This window comes from Coccinella septempunctata, chromosome 7 (genome assembly GCF_907165205.1).
Source record: "Coccinella septempunctata chromosome 7, icCocSept1.1, whole genome shotgun sequence".
In the NCBI taxonomy this organism is placed as follows: domain Eukaryota; kingdom Metazoa; phylum Arthropoda; class Insecta; order Coleoptera; family Coccinellidae; genus Coccinella; species Coccinella septempunctata.
Genome location: NC_058195.1, coordinates 11245194 through 11268558, shown reverse-complemented (window position 1 = coordinate 11268558; position 23365 = coordinate 11245194). Strand labels below are relative to the sequence as shown.

General features: G+C 33.6%; 3 protein-coding genes across 6 annotated transcripts; 2 read left to right on the top strand and 1 right to left on the bottom strand.

The window, feature by feature from the left end:
• Positions 1–266: 266 nt before the first annotated feature.
• On the top strand, positions 267–5221 carry LOC123317126 (cardioacceleratory peptide receptor-like). Its single transcript, XM_044903512.1, has 9 exons — positions 267–340; positions 790–925; positions 1959–2062; positions 2120–2213; positions 2791–2886; positions 3646–3846; positions 3901–3987; positions 4175–4355; positions 4880–5221. The coding sequence occupies exons 2-9, from the start codon at positions 892–894 to the stop codon at positions 5043–5045; spliced, it is 963 nt and encodes a 320-aa protein (XP_044759447.1). The 5' UTR covers positions 267–340; positions 790–891; the 3' UTR covers positions 5046–5221.
• Positions 5222–8802: 3581 nt separating this feature from the next.
• On the top strand, positions 8803–23354 carry LOC123317012 (multiple inositol polyphosphate phosphatase 1-like). Of its 2 annotated transcripts, none has more exons than XM_044903352.1 (9): positions 8803–8829; positions 19329–20409; positions 21012–21195; positions 21353–21497; positions 21614–21736; positions 21822–22018; positions 22098–22276; positions 22359–22554; positions 22663–23354. In XM_044903352.1, exons 2-9 carry the CDS (start codon positions 19332–19334, stop codon positions 22898–22900), a joined length of 2340 nt encoding a protein of 779 aa, XP_044759287.1. In that variant the 5' UTR covers positions 8803–8829; positions 19329–19331; the 3' UTR covers positions 22901–23354. The 2 variants fall into 2 exon arrangements, with proteins under 2 accessions (XP_044759287.1, XP_044759286.1); XM_044903351.1 differs by lacking the exon at positions 8803–8829 and adding an exon at positions 11779–11814.
• LOC123317013 lies at positions 13094–16287 on the bottom strand. 3 transcript variants are annotated; one of them, XM_044903353.1, is made up of 3 exons: positions 16090–16287; positions 13394–13522; positions 13094–13311 (listed from the first exon to the last, which is right to left on the bottom strand). In XM_044903353.1, exons 2-3 carry the CDS (start codon positions 13520–13522, stop codon positions 13234–13236), a joined length of 207 nt encoding a protein of 68 aa, XP_044759288.1. In that variant the 5' UTR covers positions 16090–16287; the 3' UTR covers positions 13094–13233. The 3 variants fall into 3 exon arrangements, with proteins under 3 accessions (XP_044759288.1, XP_044759290.1, XP_044759289.1); XM_044903355.1 differs by lacking the exon at positions 16090–16287 and adding an exon at positions 14726–14853; XM_044903354.1 differs by lacking the exon at positions 16090–16287 and adding an exon at positions 13572–13635.
• Positions 23355–23365: the final 11 nt, after the last annotated feature.

The following is a 23365-nucleotide window of genomic DNA, read 5'->3' as shown; positions in this document are numbered from 1 at the left end:
CTTCGTTTCATCCTACTCTCCTAATATAAAATCTTCACAAAAACCACGTGTGCCATCTAGCCCACCAGTTCCCGTTAATGAATGGGAAGAAGAAGAATCGATATCAATTATGAAATAAACTACTTTCAGTTGGATATAATATAATATAATATAGTAAATGTGCCGAGTTTTCTTAGATCTGAGAGATCTCTTCTGCATCGTGTTCTCCTAGTTGTAAAAGTTACGTTGTTGGTGTTTGGGGTGACTGAAACGCGTCCATCATTTCGTTTTTATCGAAGAGTCCCCTAGATGTCACTGCAAGCAATTTTATACATACACCTGATGAAGAGCAATTAATTTTGTAAGACGAAACACTTGAGAATGAAATTTCTGAAAGCTTTTTATTTGCAATGTATTTTACCTTTTTCCACATCGTTTTCTGTTTCTACAGACTCAAACTTCTCGATTTTCATATTCGTATCTTCATTTAGAAAAATCAGTTTTCTGTCTTTGTGATAAATAGTAACTACATAATACAATATAATAATATAATAATTAACTAAACAATTATTCGAATTACTACAGATATAGGTTGATGTTCGACATTATTGCTAATGAAATGTGAAATTTGATCAGAAGCAGAAAAGTAGGTAGTTTTGGGGAAAAAAGAAAGGTGAATTCTTGTTTTGGAAATAAGCATATCGAGTTTGCAGATGATGTATTTAGGCATTTTCGAATTCTAATCGTTCTATAAAAAATTCAAATCATCAGTTTGGAGTGAAAATTTTAAATTCCTCTTTTTTTTTGCAGGTTGAACAGTTCACTGTATTATGGTTGTTATTCATTGTGATTGTTGTCGGAAATATAGCTGTTCTGTACACATTGTTAGTTGGAAGGTCAAGAAAAAGCAGAATGAACTACTTCATCAGGCATCTAGCTTTCGCTGGTAAGATCTATAATGAATATTCGAGATTTGTAACTGAAATTTCTAAGGAAGGAAACTTGAGATTGTTGGCTATGCAGGGGGTTATGACAAACTGGTTTCCAAGTAGGTAGTTGGTACCCCTAGCACTAGATCCCCCCATTAATAACGATTTCTGTTTTTAAAAAGCAATACTTTTCCATATTCTGCCTTCACTATAATGGACACTGAGAAGTGGAAGTTCGTGGAGTAAAATTTCAACTTTGTTTATCAAAATAACATCAAGAACCTCTACAACATTCTGAGTTCCTGTTACTAGTTGTAGCAGATCTGCAACAGTATGGGAACTGGGAGATGGCATGATATTTTTGTTACATTGTGTGATTGAAAAAATCATCTTGGGCTTTTCTCAAAATATACAGGGTGTCCAAGGTTAATGGGAATAAATTTGGATATAGGTTCAGAACCTCAAAATAAGACGAAAAGTTGATTTGAATGAATGAATTTATTCAATTTTTTCAATGATAAAGAGATGTATTTTTCAAATCAGAACCTAGAACTCAATTTTTTACACATCCCTCATAACTACGTAGAGGTGAAATCACAACTCTTTTTTCATCATAAATTTCATTCAAGCTTTGAATATTAAATATTATTATTAAAAAATGTGCATTGAGAAGATCTATTTGGAAACTTGGATGCTTTTGTGTTTCAGATGCCAATGTGAAAAAAACCTACAAAATTTCATTTGTTCATCTCTGTCCCATAATCAAGTCATCATCGTCTCTGAAGCAACTTCAACGAAGTGTTTCTGGGCATGTGCATTTCGAGGTTCTGAAACTATAAGCAGATTTATTTCCATCAATCCAGATTCACTCTGAATATTCCATTTCATCAAAATTGCCTTTTATAGATTCTGCTTATGCCAGCCTTGAATCCAAATTCCCAATTTTCATTTTTATGTACCCTTCTATCAGTTTACAGAGAGAAGAACACATATTTGCCACATTGTTCCAAAAAATACATTTTTCAAAAATCTTTTTTTTTGCTGTTTCAGATCTCTGTGTTGGATTAATAAGCGTCTTGACTGACATCATATGGAGAGCAACAGTGAGCTGGTATGCTGGCAATATTGCTTGTAAAATCATCAAATTTTTACAGGTAATTACAACAGTTACTGCTGTCGTATTTATTCATTTACTTAATGGCTTTTTTCAGGTCGTTGTTACTTATGCTTCAACTTATGTACTGGTAGCCTTGAGTATCGATAGGTATAATGCCATAAGACATCCCATGAAGTTTTCAGGGAGCTGTGAGTATTTTCCATCAAGGAAATGAAGAAATTTAACCCATAGTTGAGAAAAATCGCATCAGTTTGCCTGAAATTTTTCTCGTTTTCTCCACATAACATTTGAACTTATGAGTTATGAGATAGATCAATTCTTTGTTTCTCTGATTTCCACACGAATAAACAAATGAATGAAACGTTTACATATAGGAAGTTTATAATTGAGGCGTTCTGAAAAATTCAACCAAAATCCACATGACAATCTCCTCAGTTATGTTATGTACAAGAAAAAAACTGCCAAATTAAAATAAAAATTGACTTGTTGAGTATTTTCTATCAAATGAGTATAATACCGAAGATATGAATTTTGTACTTTACTTTTTACTCACTCTGTATAGCGTTCTTCCTTTTATGCACGGAAGGATGAAAATTCTAAATTCCTATCACATGTTTCCTATGGTAATTCTCGAGTATGTCCATAAAATACACTCATAATTTATATTGCTTCCATAAAGTAAGAAATCATCCGAGAATTCTCAGCTGTAAGGAGTGTTTTGCTACTTTTTTATGAGGGCTTAAATTATTCTGATTTATTTTCCAGGGAGACGGGCAAAGTGCCTGATATTGACAGCTTGGTTGTTCAGTGTCGTTTTATCGATACCGATTTTATTTTTGTACGAAGAAAAATTGGTTCAAGGTAAGAACGAAAATTTTCAGATTCGAATTGTAGAGTTAACAGATGTGCTTTTTTGCATTGAAAACTATCCCATTCAACTCAACTTAGTATTGATGGAAAAACACCAGAAATTTTAAGTGTATTCTGAAATTGCCAGGTGGTTCTTACAATTATATATAACTGCCAGTTGTGATAATTACACATAAATAATTGCCAGTTGTTGCCAATTACACAAAAGTAATTGCCAGTTATTTCCAATTACACATAATTAATTGCTACTTATTGCTAATTACACAAAAAGTAATTACCTGTTATTGCCAGTTATTGCCAAAAACACATAAGTAATTGCCAGTTATTGTCAATTACACATAAGTAATTGCCAGTTATTGCCAATTACACATAAGTAATTGCTACTTATTGCTAATTACACAAAAGTAATTGCCAGTTATTGCCAAATACACATAAGTAATTGCCAGTTATTGTCAATTACACATAAGTAACCGCCAGTTATTGCTAATTACACATAATTAATTGCCAGTTATGCATAAGTCATTGCCAGTTATTGCACATAAGTAATTGTCAGTTTCAACTGGCAATTAAGTTTAATCGAAGTTCAAGCTGATTATTATAATATTTTTTTCTGCATGCCCGCTTTTGTAAAGAGCTGATTGGCTGACAAATGGCTGATCAATGAATTTTTCTGTGTAACACGTCTTATACTTATCTACACGTCTCAGAAGGTGAGAGATATCCCCTTTCAATTCTTTTATATTTTTGCAGGACAGACTCAATGTTGGCTGGAATTTTCAGAGCAATGGAAATGGAAGCTGTATATGACTCTTGTGTCTATATCGCTGTTCGTCATACCGGCAGCTATAATAGCGACCTGCTATGCAGTAATAATAGCGATTATTTGGACTAAGAGCTCAAAATCATTCGCAAAAATGAAGTATGACGTACAGAACCCCAATGAAAGACCAGGTGGGATAGAAAAAGTGCAATCTTCAATTTAAATTCGAATATGATTCATTTCAGGGTCCGATTCTAAAAGAGTGAGTTCAAGAGGCTTGATACCAAGGGCTAAAATAAAAACTGTGAAGATTACATTGGTCATTGTTAGCGGTAGGCTTTTTTAACATGAGGGTATTATTAGAAGTTGAGAATGTGCACATATACCTTACTGTTTAATTATTGTGCTCTTAATCAGCTTCAATTGAAAATAAGTTATCGATTTCTTTTATTATTAGATTAATAATTAAAAAACAAAACTGTTCAATTCTGCCTTGCCTGATAACTTTGGTTCTTTCAGTGTTCATCCTGTGTTGGAGTCCTTATATAGTCTTCGATCTCCTCCAAGTTTATGGACATATAAAACCGACCCAGACAAATATTGCCATAGCGACTTTTGTACAAAGTCTAGCGCCATTAAATTCAGCAGCCAATCCGATAATTTACTGTATCTTCTCAACTCACCTTTGCAGTACAATAGGGTAAATATCATGCACACTGTCAAAGCTGGATTTGGTTCCTCCATATCACGAGCCTTAATAATTTAAGAATGATTATTATAGATGTTTCTTTCGCATTGTTCTTCGATATGATGTTTCCCTAATCAGAATCACTGACATTGCAAGTTGGGAAAACGCTTGGCCAACCTCGAATTTATAACGAAAACAAATAGACTTGTTGAGTTATCTGGTCTCCTGATGGATTTGTAGTATATATGCAACAGTTTGGAGTCCTTGTTCTTCCAAGCTAAACCAAGCTTTTCTAATTATCTATCTGTCAAGTATGGTGATATAGTGTTTTGACATTTATTTTCTCGGGGAAACAATAATTTATAACACAACGATCTTCAACCATGCAATTGTATACTAGAATAGAATTGCAGGGGTGAAATAATATCGGTTCCTTTTGCCAAAGACGCTGCTTTTACTCCCAATCTTTTGTGCATGACGAGATTTTTCATTACTGACATTACTCCCTATCATTTCATGCCCAATTTCTTCCGTAGAAGCCTCTCGCCCTTCAAATGGTTCACCAGAAAGATGAAGAAGTCCTCCGAGTCAACAACGAACACGCAAAGCAGTAGTTTGTCGGAGTTTCTCACCAATAACACCACCAACAAGAAGAGGACAGTTTCTGTTTCAACGAATGCTCATATTGTTCTGGTACATTGAGGTTGCATGAGATGAGAGCCCCAGAGTACCTACTTGTCTAGGAAATAGATACTTTTTGTGTGATGGGGATTCTTCCCTTGTTTATTTTCGTACCTTCCCCGTTGATGAAAATTACAAGATGGATCTCGTTTTGTTCCATTTTTATACTTTTAGTTCAATAAAGACATTTTTTGATACTGCTGTTTCATTCAATGTATTTAAATCAAATCAACGGAGTTGTTCAACATGTACTAAATTTGGTATGAGTAAATAAAATTTTTACGTGGATCTTTGAGAAGGATTTCACGGAATTATTGGATAATCAGATCTACTCGACAAAATTTCTTTTTTGGTTATTAATTAAATGGTGGATTCACTGGCAGAATTCAATCTGAAAAATGGTGGATGCCTTAATATCACATTTTCCTTTTCGTTTCTTTAGTCCTGCTCTATTATCAGATTAGTAGACGATAATCTTAAACATCTCGTTATTGATGATTTGTGCACCGGTTGAAAAATCAGTAGTTACTTAATACATACAATAAAGAGGCAATAAAATTGATCGACTGGTCAATTCACTGCTCATTATTTTCCAAAGAAACCCCAACAATATCTGATTACGAATAGTTTTACGATAAAATTTAAAGGGTGATTCTTTGTCGAAAAATAGTACCTATGGGTATTCCACAAACTTTTTTTGTGCTCTCCTGCTTAGATACACAGCTCCCTAAAGATGGCACCAGATGACCAATTTTTTCCCACTAACCAGAAAATTGGCAGAAATAAAGATATTCTATAAGAGCGAGAAGACAATAAGAAAAAATTTAGATGGTGTTTCCCTAGGGGGTAGAAGAAACTACGTAAAAAATAAACCTACCTTATTGATAAACTACAGGTAAAAACTATATTCTCCCAACTATTCAGATTCATTCAATCGATTCAGCCTGTAGAATCAATTAACTTGGTTACAAACTCAAACTTCTAGCTTTTCACATTAACTTGTATCAACCTGTTAGGGGTTGTTGAGCATTGGTCGTGAAGCAAATTATAATCCTTAAAAAAATTTGGAAAAAACTGTGAATTGTCAGCTTAATTGCATTTCTACCTAGTATCCTCGAATTGTTGAATTTCTGTGTTTTGTGATGGGATTTGTAAATGAGAGAATAATGCTTTATATGCCTGCCAAGCATGAAATTATGGTTCTCATACGCATTAAAAAGCGCATTTATTTCTTCAGTTACCTTTACACTCTCATGATTAAATCAAAATAAGGGGGAATTGATTCGACCATGACCTTATTCCCAAAATATGTAGCAGCAATCCTAGATAACACCCTTTGAGTGCATTTCACCGAAGAATAGGTTAGGTTGATATATAATTCAACATTAATCAAATAGTCAATCCTTTTGGACGTCTTTGACCTTATCATTCCTTTCAATGGCGTTTTTATATCTCCTTTATAATCCTTTGTGAAAGCCCTGACAATATCTTGTACAAATGGAGTTTTACAGCCTTATACGGTGGAATATCAATGTGGAAAATTGTAATTTTTAGTGTTCCATTTTATTAGTAACTTGGGACAGTCCTGCAACTTGGGACAATTACTCCCTTGCAGATTTCTTTGTTTCTTACAATTTATGGTTGAAGGGACAAACTTATAAGATTGTGTAGCGTCTTTTAGGTTAGTTCAACAATTAATTCCTGTTGAGTTTGCTGTAACTGGAGCGTTTGAATTGACAGGAAAAATTAACGAATTCAGGAGAGTAAAAGCGCTTTTTTTATGGCCCTTTGTGTCCCAAGTCACCCACCGATTTGGGAGGCTTGGGAAACAATTAAAAATTTATTGATTTCTCACCTCTCAAATGAAATAGGTGACTTGGGACGGTGTATGGTTTTGAAAAATTAGAATTTGTGATTATATAGTTGAAATTCGGTAAGGAAATTAAATGATGAACCCCTATTACAGCGAAAGTAAATAAATTGCGACTCAAATTTTAAAAAACTGAGCAAAACAAGGGAACTTTTTTCGGTGTTTTCTTTGTGGAAATAACGTAAATAGTAATATCCTGCGAAAAATCGGCATATTTCCTGCTGCCAATGCGCTGCTATTCGGCATTGTCCCAAGTCACCCTGTGAAACAACAAAATAAATGAATGAGATCCGTGTTGCCGTTTGATTTGTCAACAACCTTGTTTCATGACATATCTAATATCCCAATATTCCACGTATCCAGAAAAATAAATACACATGCACAAAGTGAAACACATGAAGAGAACACAAGAAAGTATAAGGGTCATAAAAAAAAGCGCTTTTACTCTCCTGAATTCGTTAATTTTTCCTTTTCGTTAACGCTCTGGTCACGACAAACTCAACAGGAATTAATTGTTAAACTAACCGAAAAGACGCTACACAATCTAATAATTTTGTTCCTTCACTCATAAATGGTGAGAAACAAAGAAATCTGCAAGGGGGGGGGTAATTGTCCCAAGTTACAGGACTGTTCCAAGTCACCCGAATCTACCGTATTTATGAAATTCATTTTATTATGGTTTTTTGAGGCAAATCGACCCCAAAGTATGGGTATCTTGTCCTGCTAGTTATAATTCTAAATGGAAAACATTTTTAAAACTGAAGCACAAGCCCAGTGCACTTCAAAATTTCTGAAATATGAGCAGAAAGGGAATTTCAGTTAGATTGAGTTTATTCATTCTTATCAGTGTCTTAAGCCCGTTTGCAACAGCCGAGAATTCTCTAGAAAATTTACTCGAGATTTCATGCGCCGTGAATTATGTACCGTTACATACGCACTTTCGGTAGAATTCTCTGTTCAGTTGCGTACAAAATAATCCCTGCCGTTTTCTTGCGAGAATTTTGTAGAGAATTCTCCAGAGAATTTTTTAGATTTTTTTTAGAATTTAGATATAAAAGTTGCCTGGTCTTTTTTTCATACCATAATCTTCTAATTTAGGTTTAGATGAAAAATATACTCAGAATTTTCAGGAGGTTTGATTCTTGTCGTTTTCACGGGCCTTTGACTGTTGGAAAGAGGACTCATAGGAAGGATTTGGAACCTATTTTACTTTCCAACTCCGCACCTTTCCTCCGCCATATTGTAAAATGTAAATTGGTCCTGCGGAGCAGGAGGCATAGGATCATGTCCAGGCTTTCTGAAACACTCTCCATGAATGAAAAAGGTTTTCTTGAAAGTTTGAAAGAACTTTTTTTCTATTCGGTGGCACGAAAGACTCAAAGGGGCAGGCTATCCATAATCAATTAGCCTGTATATTGTGACTTTTCAAGACGGTCTTCATCATAATACGAAAGTCCAGAGTTGTATGGTTAGTATTGTGTGAATTTGCGGTGTTTTCATCGAAATACTTCCATATAGTAGACGAAAAGGTCAATCCGGTGACTTCTCCCTGCACCATCGAACCAATTTTCAATCGAAACCGATCAGTCGACTCTCCAAACATCACCTGCGTCGTTTTATTTGATGTGTGGGACTGTCTTGAGCGTCCACCGGAGCAAAAGTTGGTGTGTGAATAAAAATTGTGGGATACCGCGCGAGCAGAAACCTATTGCTTGGATCTTGCACACTTCAAACCTGTATCTGACCAAGTAGAAACGACTGACGGTGGAAGTGGCACGGTAAAATGCCGAAGACCTGAACTCGCGGATAGATTTAAATATTGTGAAATTGTCGAAGGGGCCCAGATCGTGGGAACCAGTGGAATTTCGGGTTATTGTCCGTTTTTGGACTTGGTGTTGAGTTGGGGAGTCTTGATAGTTTTTTTGGAGGGAAAACGTGAGTTGAATTTTTCTTTCATACGAAGTTTAAGGTTAGCTACTAAAAAACTTATTTTCTTTCATGTAAAGATTTGTTGGATTACTTATAGAATTTTAAAAACTAATGACGTTAATGTTACTCTTTTCCACAATTTGAAACTTACAGTATCCCTATTAAATTAAATTGAGTTAGACGATCGCTTAGCAGCAACACTTTTTTGCATTTTTGTCTCCACCTATTCTGTTTCACTTGAACTTGAAGCAATTATTGCTTTGAGTTTCTTGTTTTTGATAAATAACATTCAAGCTGATTCATTCTTGGATGGTATCTGAAATGCATTTTTCATCAAAGAGTAGAATGTGCTCTGTTCAGTTTCAGCCACACATAACTCAGTAGCTTCACCTCTGTTTTCACAAGTGCCTAATCAGAAAAATTGCAGTAGTTTTCTGATAAAAACATATTCATATTCATTAAAACTTACAGTATCCATATTAAACTAAATTTTAAGATTATATAGTCTATAATCTTTGACTAAATTGAGTTAGACGATCTTAGCAGCAACAATTTTTTGCATTTTCGTCTCCACCTATTCTGTTTCACTTGAACTTGAAGCAATCATTGTTTTGAGTTTCTTTTTTTTTGATAAATAAGATTCAAGTTGACTCATTCCAGGGTGGTATCAGGAATGCATTTCATCAAAGAGTACAATGTGCTCTGTTCAGTTTCAGCCACACATAACTTAGTAGCTTCACCTCTGTTTTCACAAGTGCCTAATCAGAAGAATTGCAGTAGTTTTCTGATGAAAACATATTCATATTCATTGAAACTTACAGTATCCATATTAAACTAAATTTTAAGATTAAAGAGTCTATAATCTTTGACTAAATTGAGTTAGACGATCTTAGCAGCAACAATTTTTTGCATTTTCGTCTCCACACATTCTGTTTCACTTGAACTTGAAACAATCATTGTTTTGAGTTTCTTTTTTTTTGATAAATACCATTCAAGTTGACTCATTCTTGGGTGGTATCTGAAATGCGTTTTTCATCAAAGAGTAGAATGTGCTCTGTTCAGTTTCAGCCACACATAACTTAGTAGCTTCACCTCTGTTTTCACAATTGCCTAATCAGAAAAATTGCAGTAGTTTTCTGATAAAAATATTATCATATTCATTGAAACTTACAGTACCATATTAAACTAAATTTTAAGATTAAAGAGTCTATAATCTTTGACTAAATTGAGTTAAACGATCTTATCAGTAACAATTTTTTGCATTTCCTTCTCCACCTATTCTGTTTCACTTGAACTTGAAGCAATCATTGTTTTGAGTTTCTTGTTTTTGATAAATAACATTCAAGTTGACTCATTCTTGAGTGGTATCCGAAATGCATTTCATCAAAGAGTAGAATGTGCTCTGTTCAGTTTCAACCACACATAACTTAGTAGCTTCACCTCTGTTTTCACAAGCGCCTAATCAGAAAAATTGCAGTAGTTTTCTGATGAAAACATATTCATATTCATTGAAACTTACAGTATCCATATTAAACTAAATTTTAAGATTATAGAGTCTATAATCTTTGACTAAATTGAGTTAGACGATCTTAGCAGCAACAATTTTTTGCATTTTCGTCTCCACCCATTCTGTTTCACTTGAACGTGAAGCAATCATTGTTTTGAGTTTCTTGTTTTTGATAAATAACATTCAAGTTGACTCATTCTTGGTTGGTATCTGAAATGCATTTCATCAAAAAGTAGAATGTGGTCCGTTCAGTTTCAACCACACATAACTTAGTAGCATCACCTCTGTTTTCACAAGTGCCAAATCAGAAAAATTGCAGTATTTTTCTGATAAAAACATATTGAATTAAAAAAGAGCATATTAAATTATGTATATCATTTCGACAAAGTTAGGTGCTGTGTTATGGATTTAAATATGGGCTATTCTTCTATTTTTTATCCAAGAAAATAGGATCCTGTCTGTATAATAAGCTACTCTGATAGGTCTTAACTAAGCTTTCGAACAGAGAGTAAACTATCATGGAAATATTGTCAAATATAAAACCCTGCAGAATGGATTTCCAAACAAAATGAAATACACCTCCAAGAAGGTGTACCTTCTTCTGATAATTGTGTGAAACTTTAGTTTTTTAAGTGCATGTTTCCGAGTACCATTCAAACTACGAACACGCTATCTGGAGTTACAAAAAAAGCTTTCGCTACTAAAAATGTCCTCGACAATAATTTTCGTCATTAATATTCATTATTGTGCAATCTGAACATGATTAAGATTCTTCATTTTCCACGGTTCTCATACAGATATGGCATTAAAGCACATATACGATAGTTATGAACACTTCAATTTATTCAATTCAAGGACTGGTAGTACCTGTTGACTCATCGTGTTAACAAGCAGGTTCAACATAACTGTTAATCGAATCAACAATGGAGACTTCTTTCTAATACCTCGTCCTATTCTTGAAAGAATTTTCTTCAAAAAATATTGAAAATACAGGCCACAAGAAGATTTCTCGACGTAGATTTTTGTATTTCTCATAGATTTTTGTTTGGAAAGCCCAAAAATCAGATCTTGGAAGTGGAAAATACGTAAAAAAATATATATATATATATATGATACGTTTGTGTTCACTGTATTTTCCAATACTGATTATTTCTTACGTTTATCAGGTTATCTATTAGACCGACTGAATGAATTCATTGTGTATCCACCAGATCGACCAAACACAGTTCAAGCACGTAGAATGAGCAAAATAACAATAAAAAACATATTTGACCTTCATTCGATATACCTAGATAGGTATGTTTGTTTTTATATTGTCGTTAAAGCAAATTTAATTCCCGACATGAAAAGTTCAACTGTGCCTCGAATCTGAAATTCACTATTTTTGGGTCGAATGAGAAAAACACAGATTAAATTCCTTGTGGTTAAAGAGCTGACAATTTGTGCCCTGGTTTTATTTCAGAATGAATCATGATGTAACTCAGGTTGGAATAATACAATAGATTATTAGCTTCAGGGCGTGGTATAATTATTATTGTTGGTTGTTAGGAGGATTGGTAGAGTATACTGAGTGTTTTCTTCATGCAGGGGTTCTTGAGAGCACTATATCCAGCATTTTCTTGGCACAAATGTGTGGGAGTTGAACACCTTGCAAAAGCATTTCGTTCAGGGGCTGAAAAATTTGACGAGAGTATGATAGAAATTGGCAAAATTAATTATTCACTTACTGCTATGTCCGCAATGAATGCCTGCAAGAAATACGTTACTATATAAATAGTTGCACAGAAAGCTGCCACACCGAAGGCGAAGAATACCAAAATCAACAGCCAGAACAAAAACTCAGCTATTTGTTTCACCTGAAAAATTTACATTCACGTTTTTCATGGTCACATTGACGATGCATTTTTTTCTGATCTCACCAGACTCATTCTGTTCTTCGTGTAGGTTTATCACTGCAAATTTTGAAGATTCATGTGCAAAATTATGAAATTATTGTTTTGATATCACTTGAATTTTGTGTGACGGTAAGTGTCATTTTTGACACATTTTTTAGGGCAAAAAGCCTTCTTGGAGGTAATACAAAACAAAGTTGAGAACTTCTTGAGTCATAACCTTCACAGATTATTATCAACTGAGCAATGATTTTATGGAATATTCTCTTCAACATTAAGGTGTGGTTTTTCATTTCTCGAAAGAATTAGTTGTTATTTTTCAGTAATAGATAAATGCATTACTGCATATATCGTTTTGAATTTAAATTGCCTCAAATGTCTTCATTCTTCGTTCTTCATCATTTGATTCTCTTATCATAAGCAAATTTTTAATATGTAGTTCTGATGCTCTGCAAGAACAACAATTTTTTTATGAATCATTATGGATTTCATACGAAAAACGTTGCTTGTGATATCTTCATTGCATCACGAAATGACCCTCAAAGTCGGATGTATAGATAAAAATCCATCACACATAAACCGATAGATAAAAGTAAGCATTTGGAGAATATGCGAGTTTTTCTGATTTCATATTTAACTAGGTTTATAAGAAACTTGGATAATCCACTTAATATATGCATACTAAGTATATTTTATAGGCAGCCTGTTTTTCCTGTGGCTAATCAATTCTATATTACTATTTTCTCTTGATAATATCTGACACTTTTCTCTCCATTTCGAAGCCATCAATTCTTTACAAAAACTGTTAAATGCCTAGAAACTGAGCGTTATCTTTTGAGGATCTCGAGAGATCATAAAAACAAAAACACTATTTCAAAATGTTAAAATATATTAGAAAAAGTGTAATAAATATCTGAGCTTGTTAACATTTCTTCTAAAATTATGACATCATAACAATAGAAACTTATAATATAATTTGAACACTTCTGGACACTTATGATTATGCGAACTTCATGACAGAGCTTCGATAATTTTTTTGGCACACAGATTTGGTAACTGCACTCCCTGTAGGAGAAGATCTGATATATCCTGTAAGAAAATTATGATTAGAAAAAGTTTTTTAATTTCTTAGTTGCAAATAAAGTAGGTATATGCAAGAATACTTGCTTACCTTCAATCCTGGTATGCAGGCTTCTAAACAGTATACTATTATGTAGAAGAAGGCACATACGCCAGCACACCAGAACGCAAGAAAAATCAATATCAACAACCAGACAAGGGCTTGTAAAGGATTCGCCATCTGAAAAAAAAATCAAATATCCTTACATGTCCATCAAAACCATGTGTACCCTGCTAAACTCGCTTTACTATTATTATTATTAGATGCTTTGAGATCTTTTTCGATAAAGGTATTTCTGTATTGTTTTGATTTGTTCTATTAACGGAAGTTTCTCTTTATATTATCTAGAATCCATTCCATATAGAATTGTCAATTATTTCTTATATATAAAGCGAATAATTGATTAGATTTGATACTTATATATCAATTAACACAAGTAGGTAACTATGAACAATTTAAAGTGAATTTTTTCATCAACCAACGAATTTATCATTTCGTATCATATCAATAGCAAACACCTCGATAATTGCTGGTGATTCAAACTATATTTCCCTCTTTTACAAATTAATGGAATACCCGAGTGATAGCAAATACCTATCGTCACTTTTCTTGCTAGTATGAATCAGATTCGAGACTTGGATTCTAAGGTTTCTTTAATAATTCAAAAATATCCTGAATCATCCTATTGATGGCGGTGATCTCAGCTTTACAGTTTGTGGTTATTTATATTGCAAAATTATAATAATTTTCGAACCTTTTCCTCAAAAATCAAGACCAAACACTGTCGTACATAAACAATACATAATTTTAGCTAAGTATGGAATTTGGAAGTAGGACATATCCTTATTATTCTGAATTATATAGAAATCAGAAATAGGTATAAGTACCCAAACAAAAATGCTTATTGCAGATTGTTGCTTAATTCAGATTGTTGGACAAACACTTGTTCCAACTATTTATGTATTACATATTATGTAAGTTTCACTGCATGCAGTACTGCGAATTCAAAAAGTTTCTCATCTTATAAAGCAAAAACTCTGTTTGTTGTGAAATTCATGAATACATTCAGATTATTTGAGCTCATCAGTTCTGCATAGGTATTCAATATTGTTTTGTTGTTTTGTAATACCTATTGAATCTGGAAAAAAGGATATCCTCAATCAACTATCATCTTAAACAAGATGATTATTTATGAATATGTATACCTATTTGGTTGAAGATCTTATTTCAAGAAATTTAAATCTGTTATAACATAGGTATGATGAAAATGATCAGTAGTTACTGAATCTATCAACTAATGGGTTGAAACTAATAGTAAACATACACTCTCTTCAAATTATCAAAATCGTTTTCGGTATTTTTCAGATAGCTACAGGGACTTACATTTAAATAATGGTTTCTCTACCAATTGTCTCACTCGATCTGTGCGTTTTAAAAGTCTCACAGTTTAGAGTAGGCATCGAAACCTCAGGGTCGGTAGTTCAGTTTATAACCATAACTGTTCATTTTAATGGGTAATTTTTATGGAACATCTTCTTGTTCGTTGAAGAAATAAAATCTAACATCACAGAATGATTTCCGACAACAAAGTCGGTTAAGTGTAGATAAACCAAAGGTCATCTGCTTAACAAATTTATCTCAGAAATTTGAAATTCTTTTGAAGACAGATATGGCTTTCGTTTCAATATAAATAATCGATGAATGATTCATTCAAAGTATTAAATAATAATCATTTATAAAGAGCCTTGAATAATCTATTTATGGACAGAAGTGGCTTAAGAATTTATCTTAAGGCTTCAAACTTTTTCACGATTTTATTTTATGAACAATCAATTCAAAGCAAAAGCTTTTTTGAAATGGGTTGTTTGTAAGGGTTTCATTCCTAAATTTTATCATCTAAAACATGAGATTAACCGGAAATTCAACACAGTAATGGAAAGTTTTTGAAAAAATGGGTATTATAAATTTTCATCGGTGAAATGATTTATAGCCAAATATTTAGCGTTTTTAGAATTGAATGAATATTGAAAATTCATTCCGAATCAATAACCTCTGCAAATATGTAGATACCTATATCTTCAATATGAGATTAAAAGAAATGTTTCGACTATAGACTATAGATTTTGAAGATCGTACATCGTACTAGATTTGTTAAGAGCTTTTTGAACTTTAGGTTTATTGGGTACTTCCTCATATTTTCGAAAGAGTTAAGATAATTTTTGACTTGTAGGTACAACTCTGCATTTTCATTTAAAAGAGTCAGATGACTTGAAAATTTATATAGATATATTGAAATAAATGTTGTAGGTGCTCTAATGAATTAAAGTGTGAAGGTAGATATAATAAAACAGCTGCAAGTCCATTTCAGGACAGTTTTTAGTGCCGATTCAAAATTAAAGGAAAAACGTTATTGCTATGACTGCTGAAATGATATAGGTATGTTCGTTTTGTTGGGTAAAAATTGAAACATCGATGAAAGTTAGCTTAGCGAGGCTACGAACGACAAAATCAGTTTCTTTAAAAGGCCATCACTGAAATTCTCGTCTAAAAACCTGTTTCGGCAAACAGTTTGTATATTGTGAAAACAGGTGCTCCGTCTAAACATGACGTAATATTATTTTTGTAACGTTTATTTTTAGAACCGAAGCGACATTTCCTTCCTTGTTGCGTCTCCAATACACCCACAGGTGATTGGTTCCAACAGAACAATTGAAATGATTTTCTAATCGAATGCTATCAATTCTTACCTTTAAACCAACTTTCGCAATCTAAAAGCACAGAAGTGAATGAAGACCTGCGATTGAATTGAATGCACTTAATGTATTGGGTTGTTCCTTAAGTAGAACTTAACTCGACTTAACTTAAGGACGGAGAAGAACTGGCGCATGGAAAACACCAACTGAATCTATTGTGAACCAAGTTGGCGAGCCCGGTTCCACCTATGAATTTACATCACGTCCTCCGATAAATAGGAACGTAGGTCTTATTGGAAGTGGAACAGGCATTCTCCATCTTCTTCTACATTCATATCTTCTCCGTCTGGCTCTCTGTTTACTTTGTGACCAGCCTACATATAGGTACTGTGGAAAAAGAATAGATTCCAACACTGCCGCAATCGAACACATTGATCCATTCCATTCGTCCCTGTCATATTAATTTCATTGAAATAAAAACGTTTCAAATTTCACACCTTGGTTTATTATTTCAATACCTTTTTGAGACAATCACTTTTTATTTTTCCTTAGACTCTAGATCTTTTCCCACAAGAATACTCTTAATTTTTCCAGAATATTTTTCACTCTAGTGAATTATTCCTGAGAATCGATAGATATCAATTCAATTTAAATTTGAAATTTGCGACAGTTAATAAGAAATTACAAACAGGCTAAAATTTGAACATAATGATAATGGTGTAGCCATACTGATGATCCATTTGTCCCTATAACTATATTTAATTCAGATTAGATAACTATTATAGACACAACTGATTTTTTTCGATAATTACATTTTTTTCCTGTACAGGGTGGGCAAAATTCGTTGTCTACTTAGAGGATCTCGAGAACTATAGCAGCTAGATGAAAACGGATGACACATTTACGAGCTCATTTTCGGAGAAACAAAGAATAGTGAAAACCACAGTCTCCTACGATACTTCGTTTTTGAGTAACAATTTCGTAAAGTTCTCATAACTTTTTTATCTTTGAAGTTACAAACTTGAAATTTGAACCTTCTACAGGCACTTTTTTACGTAGAATCCACTGATGAGCCCAAAATATTTTTTCATTTCGAATCATAAGGTGAACTTTAATTTTTTTAAATGTAAATTTTTATTGAATTTTTCATTTTTTGAATTGGAAAAAAATCTTTTTTCAGTAGATTTTACGTATGAAAGTGCCTAAGAAGGTTTGAGTTTCAGATCTGTAACTTCAAAGACAAAAAAGTTATGAGAATCGTCAAAATCTCAATTTTTGTTTATAACTCAAAATCTAATAATGATAGGGCGACTCTGTTTTTAGATTTGGAATACTCATGAAAAAAGAACTCGAGAATGTGTCATCCGTTTTCTTCTAGCTGTTATAGTTCTCGAGAGCCCCTAAGTAGACAACGAATTTTGCCCACCCTGTACACTATCCTGTTCTTCACTACGTTTCATTATTGTGAAATCATAAAACTATAAAAAATTCAAGAATGGGACAGTTTTTTCAATCTTTGGTAAGAAAATCATTATAAAAGAAGATTATCAACTTTCTTAATCATATGTATGCAGATGAATGTAGGTACTCACAAAATCGTTGACCAGTCTATCCACCACATGCATCACGGTTTTTTTCAAAGACACGATTTCTAAATTTCCCCATGGCAATTCTTCTACTGTTATCATTATACCCAAAATGGCTAAAAATGCTTTAAAAACCAACAGCCCTCAAAGTGTGTTTCAATGGGATATAAACAACTCATTCTGAATTTTCTCGAGATAAATATGAATTATAATTAGGTCTATTATTGATGAAAGATAGTAACAATTGAAGAAAAATCAGCATTCGGATAAACTAAAAATTCGTTTTATCTCAGGAAGATAGTCATTTCTGTCGATAAAAAATTCTACAAAATATAAATTGACTTGAACTTACATTCATTAATTGTTGACTACTCTCAACAAAATGAAAATTGAGAGTCACGTTAATGCTAGTAGTTGGTGGTTTGTCTCAAGCATTCTAATCTTGCATACTCTAGATGAAACAATTTATGAAATTTTGGAATAAGTTGGTCCAAATACACCAAATATCAATCAAAGCGTTATACAGTTGTTCCAGATTGTTTATCGCTTTTTTTAGAGAGGACAGTTGCTTAGACAGAGTGTCCAGACACTCCCAATGCAATTCATGCATTTCATATTTGAAATCTTGTAAGGTGTTTGTTGATATAAAATAGTTGTATCTTTATAATTGTAAAATATAAGCTATATGTTTGAAAAAAAAACTATTTTTACACTTATTCTTATTTGAAGGGGTAAATAAAATTATTTTTCGATATTCGAAAAAATATTTCTCTCAAGTTCTCAAAAAGCAACTGTCCTAGTTATAATTAAATCTCGAAATTTCATCGAGCTCGCTGTAGCCGTTCTGTCTTGACGATTTTTTAACAGATCCCATATTTTTGGGAATTTTTGAAGATCTACCGGATGGGCAAAATTCGTTGTCTACTGAGGGGATCTCGAGAACTATAGCAGCTAGCTAGAAGAAAACGGATCACACATTCTCTAGCTCTTTTTTCATGACTAATCGAAATCTGAAAACAGAATCAGCATATCATTTTTAGATTTCGAGTTATAAACAAAAATTGAGATTTTGACGATTCCGAAATGTTGTCATAACTTTTTTGTCTTTGAAGTTACAGATCTGAAACTTAAACCTTCTTAAGCACTTTCATACTTAGTATCTACTGACAAAAGATTTTTTCCAATTAAAAAATAACAAATCGATAAAAGTTTGCATTCAAAAAAATGAAAGTTCACCTAATGATTCGAAATGAAAAAATATTTTGAGCTCATCAGTGGATTCTACGTAAAAAAGTGCCTGTAGAACTTGTAGAAGGTTCAAGTTTCAGGTTTGTTACTTCAAAGACAAAAAAGTTATGAGAAAGTTATACGAAATTGTTAAACTCAAAAACGAAGTACCGTAGGAGACTGTGGTTTTCGCCATTCTGTGTTTCTCCGAAATTGAGCACGAAAATTTGTCATCCGTTTTCTTCTAGCTGCTATAGTTCTCGAGATCCTCCCAGTAGACAACAAATTTTGCCCACCCTGTACCTTGAAACTCATTCATATTTGAATAGAGAAATAAAATCCTTTTTCCATATTCGAAAAAATATTTCTCTCAAGTTCTTAAAGGGTGGGTATGAATCCCCATGTCCTCCATGGCACTCCAAAAGACTCCAAACAAATGTATCGAATACACTTTATCATCATCATCCTTTTTTTTTCCAGAAAATGGCGAAATCAATGTTCATCAGACCCATCTTCTATCTTCTCCTAGCCCTGGTAGAGCTCAATATGGCACAACAAAATCCGTTTTACGGGGATCAAACCCCTCCCCCATACAACGACCAGAACCCCGATTACCGTAGACGTAACGACCAAAACAACAGCTACGACCGATACAACTACGACTCAAACAACCGTTACGATCCAAACAACAGATACGATCAGAATAATAGATCAAACCAGGACCCAAACAGTAGATACGACTCCAACAACCGCTATAATACTGACCCCAACAATAGATACGATCAAAACAACAGGTACAACGATCCCTACAACCGAAACAACGACTCGAATTATCGCAACAACGACCAATATTACAGATATAACGAGTCGAACAGGTACAATGATCCCCAGATCAGGTACAATCAATCCGGCAATAGGTACAATGATCCCTACAATAGGTACAACGAGTCGGGAAATAGATACAATGATCCCTACAACAGGTACAATGAGTCGGGAAATAGATACAATGATCCCTACAACAGGAACAACGAGTCGGGAAGCAGATATAACGACCCTTACAACAGAAATAACGACCCGAATGGCAGATACAATCAGGACCAATACAACAGATACAATACGACCAACAACTACAACCTTGGATCCGACCTGAACCCAAACTATAGGAATAACGAGAGATACAATAACCAAGACCCTTACGGTCCCTACAACCGATACAACGTGTCTGGTGGGGGGAATTACAATCAAGATGGCAACAGATACAACAATCAATATGACAGGAATGATCCAAATAACAGATATAACCAACAGAACCAGTATAACCAGCAGAATAGGAACAATAACCCCTTCAACCAAGGCAGGCCAGATTATGGGCAGAACAATGATGTACAAGGGAGACCCTACGAGTCTACTTCTGGTCAGCAATTTGGGTACCAAGCGGACCCCAATGATAATTGTTGCGAGGAGTATTGTTATAGGACAGATGAGAATCCTTCCTTGCATTTTGGTACCAAAACAGCCTATCAAATTGTGTTTGGAAGGAAACCGAATCAAGATGTTCCAGGTTAGTATGTTTCAATTCAACGTAAAAGTACTTCATGAGCAAAACACAAATTACCATTCAGAAAATTTGGAAAACAAAGAACTAAATGACACGTTCAAAAAACTTAATTAGTTATAATAAACAAAGATTAAAATGAGCTAATGAAACTATGAAAATAGAACAAAATTTATAGTATATCTGCTACTTCATCCCTTGGCTGATGTCAAATCAATTTTTCCTTTGCATACTAATATTGGATAACAAAATACGAAGACAAATTTGCCCAACTAGAATAAACTGCAACGAGCTTTGAATTTCGTCATCGAGTGTATGTGAACTGATACGTGGATGTTGATCACCTGCTATCTGATACTTAATCACAGGGCAACGACATGAGATTGGTCTTAATTTATAAACCTTTAACCTTTATAATTGCACCAAGAATGTGGGATGTTCATTTTATAGATTTTTAAATAGAGTTCACAAAAACGTTGAAAACAATTGCTATTTTTTCAATTGTATCGCAGCTGTCAGCATTTTTTTTAAATTTACCCTATTTTTGTCTTTTCGGTTTAGCAAGACAAAGACAGAGTACCATAATTAATCCTTTATTTTTTCTTCAGAATGTACTCCAGTGTTGATGTGGAGTATCAACAGGCAAGGCACTAGTACCCCAACCCAACAAGAAATCAGGAGGCTCAGAAGTTTGGAAAATATAAGGATAGAAATTTTGAAAAATTACGACGAGAGAAGATCATTTCCATACAAAGGAAAACTGTGCAACCAGGACCTAGATCTTCTTCGAAGGTTTGTTTCGTTTTATTTGTTGTTCGTTTGTTTTGTTTTATCTGGTCGATCTCTCCAATTCAATCACGAGTTTTTGTTATTATTAAATTTTTCAATATTTGTTTTAAATTTTTGGTGAAGAGTAGGGGATTGATATAAAGGAGGTTTCTGATTTCAGATGGAGATGGAATGATACTCTCAGTGAAAATCGTGAAAAAGTTTTGACAAGTCAGGGTATCGAAGATGCAAAATTTTTGGCAAGGAGATATAAGAGCAAGTATCCAAGCCTGCTGAATCAAGTATATAGAGACAACTATTACAACGTAAGTTCACATCTCATGATTTATTAATTAGAAGATGTGCAAACTATACTTCAATAGTCTTAATTGGAATTTTTAATTATTGCTTGTGAATGTTTTTAAAATAAAAATTCTTTCAGTTCCAATATGACATGAATAATTATAAGACCCATGACACTTATCAAGCCTATATTGAGGGTTTGTTCGATTATGGTAAATCCTTCAATGTACGAGCAAACACAGAGCTTAGCGAAAGGACTTTGGTAAGTTCATTACACATCAAAAAGATCATATTTCTCACAACTATTTGTAGATCTAGAGAAAAAATGTACATTATTATTTTTGCAGCCCCCAAGCCAATGCAAAACTGTAATGAGAGAAGTAGAACAGAACAGTTACACATTCAGCGAATACGAAAGGTTCAAACAGAGACCGGACTATCTTCAGATGGTCAGAGATGTGTTTAAGAGACTAGGTTTTCGATATACTGGTGACGAAGCTGTAATCAGAAACATGTACGACATGTGCCGTTATGAAAAAGCATGGTATGTGCCAATATACTTACAGAGTTGATTAGAAAAACGTCAAATGATAAATTTTTTCATTTTTACATGATATTTTCAGGTATTTGAATGACCCATCTCCCTGGTGCTCAGTCTTCAACAGGAAACAGCTAGAATTGCTGGAATACGCTGAAGATCTTCAAGACTACTATTACAGTGGTTATGGTAACCCAGCAAATGCTAAAGTGGGTTGTCTCCTTGTTAAAGATATGTTTGAGATGATGAAGAAAGTTGTAAATGGTAAGTTCAAATTGATGAGAGGAGCAATATTGAGTATTGTTCGATATTTTTTCGTTTATCTAATCCTTTACTTTGCTTTAAGGTGAACCGGCTGATGCGTACAAGGTTTCTCATTACTTCACCCATTCAACACAATTCTTAAGATTCCTTACAGCTATGGGAATAGCCAAGGACCATACTCCATTGACTGCAGATAACTACTACCAGCAGAAGAGTAGGCAGTGGAAACTTTCTCAAATTGACCCTTTTGGTGCTAATCTTGTGGCTGTTCTTTACCAGTAAGTCAACCTTCTTTGAAAACCTACCTGTATATGTCTTATTGGAGCCTCTACATTTTAATGTTAACGAGCAATTCTTATTATTGTTTGACATATTTTTCTTTCTAGTTGTCAACGAGAAAACAAGAACAAAGTTATGTTTTTGCTGAACGAAGTGCCAGTAAATTTCCCAGAATGTTCCGTAGGACTTTGCGACTGGAACACTGTAGAACAGAAGTACAGATCGGTTGCAGAAAATTGCAATTCAGATTACTGTGAGCATGGTGCTGCTGTCAATTTGTCCGCCGCTGTACCACTGATGATATTCACGATGTCTTTCTTGTTATTATCGAGAAGATTGTTCTAAAGTTAATCCTGAGGTGTTACAGAACGGAAAATTTGATAAAATATAAAAATAGGGTGGATATTATCCGGACTGATAGAATCTCAACTTAGCAATTTTGTGGTATTGTGCCATGCAGTATTCTATTTTTACTTATTTTCATCATAAAGTTTTTATTTCATTTCGGTGCGATTCTTTTTGTTAGTTTTCATGTCGAAGTTTTTATTTTCATCCAATTAATATCATTGAAATAATTAAACTTAGCACTGACAAGAAATTATTTTATTGTTTCGATTTTTTATATTATGATGTTTTGAATTTTATTATAAGATTTTTGTGTTATACACCCAAGGTATTTTCTTTGTGTAAGAATCACCTTGTACGTTCCCTTGATCATACAAACGAAAAAATTTATCTTTGTGTACAAATGAAATTTTTAGACATGTGTTAATAATAAAGTAGCATTTATGATTGTTTATTCTGTTTGTT

What these genes read in the sequence shown, in the direction of transcription:
- LOC123317013 (XM_044903353.1), bottom strand. Translation starts at nt 13,522, where the DNA reads ATGGCGAATCCTTTACAAGCCCTTGTCTGGTTGTTGATATTGATTTTT. An exon ending in CCTGCATACCAGGATTGAAG is followed by an intron (nt 13,312 to 13,393) that starts GTAAGCAAGTAT and finishes ATTTTCTTACAG; the next exon opens with GATATATCAGATCTTCTCCT.
- LOC123317126 (XM_044903512.1), top strand. Translation starts at nt 892, where the DNA reads ATGAACTACTTCATCAGGCATCTAGCTTTCGCTG. An exon ending in CAGGCATCTAGCTTTCGCTG is followed by an intron (nt 926 to 1,958) that starts GTAAGATCTATA and finishes TTGCTGTTTCAG; the next exon opens with ATCTCTGTGTTGGATTAATA. An exon ending in CGAAGAAAAATTGGTTCAAG is followed by an intron (nt 2,887 to 3,645) that starts GTAAGAACGAAA and finishes ATATTTTTGCAG; the next exon opens with GACAGACTCAATGTTGGCTG.
- LOC123317012 (XM_044903351.1), top strand. Translation starts at nt 11,794, where the DNA reads ATGAATCATGATGTAACTCAG. An exon ending in ATAGAGACAACTATTACAAC is followed by an intron (nt 21,498 to 21,613) that starts GTAAGTTCACAT and finishes AAATTCTTTCAG; the next exon opens with TTCCAATATGACATGAATAA. An exon ending in AGCTTAGCGAAAGGACTTTG is followed by an intron (nt 21,737 to 21,821) that starts GTAAGTTCATTA and finishes TTATTTTTGCAG; the next exon opens with CCCCCAAGCCAATGCAAAAC.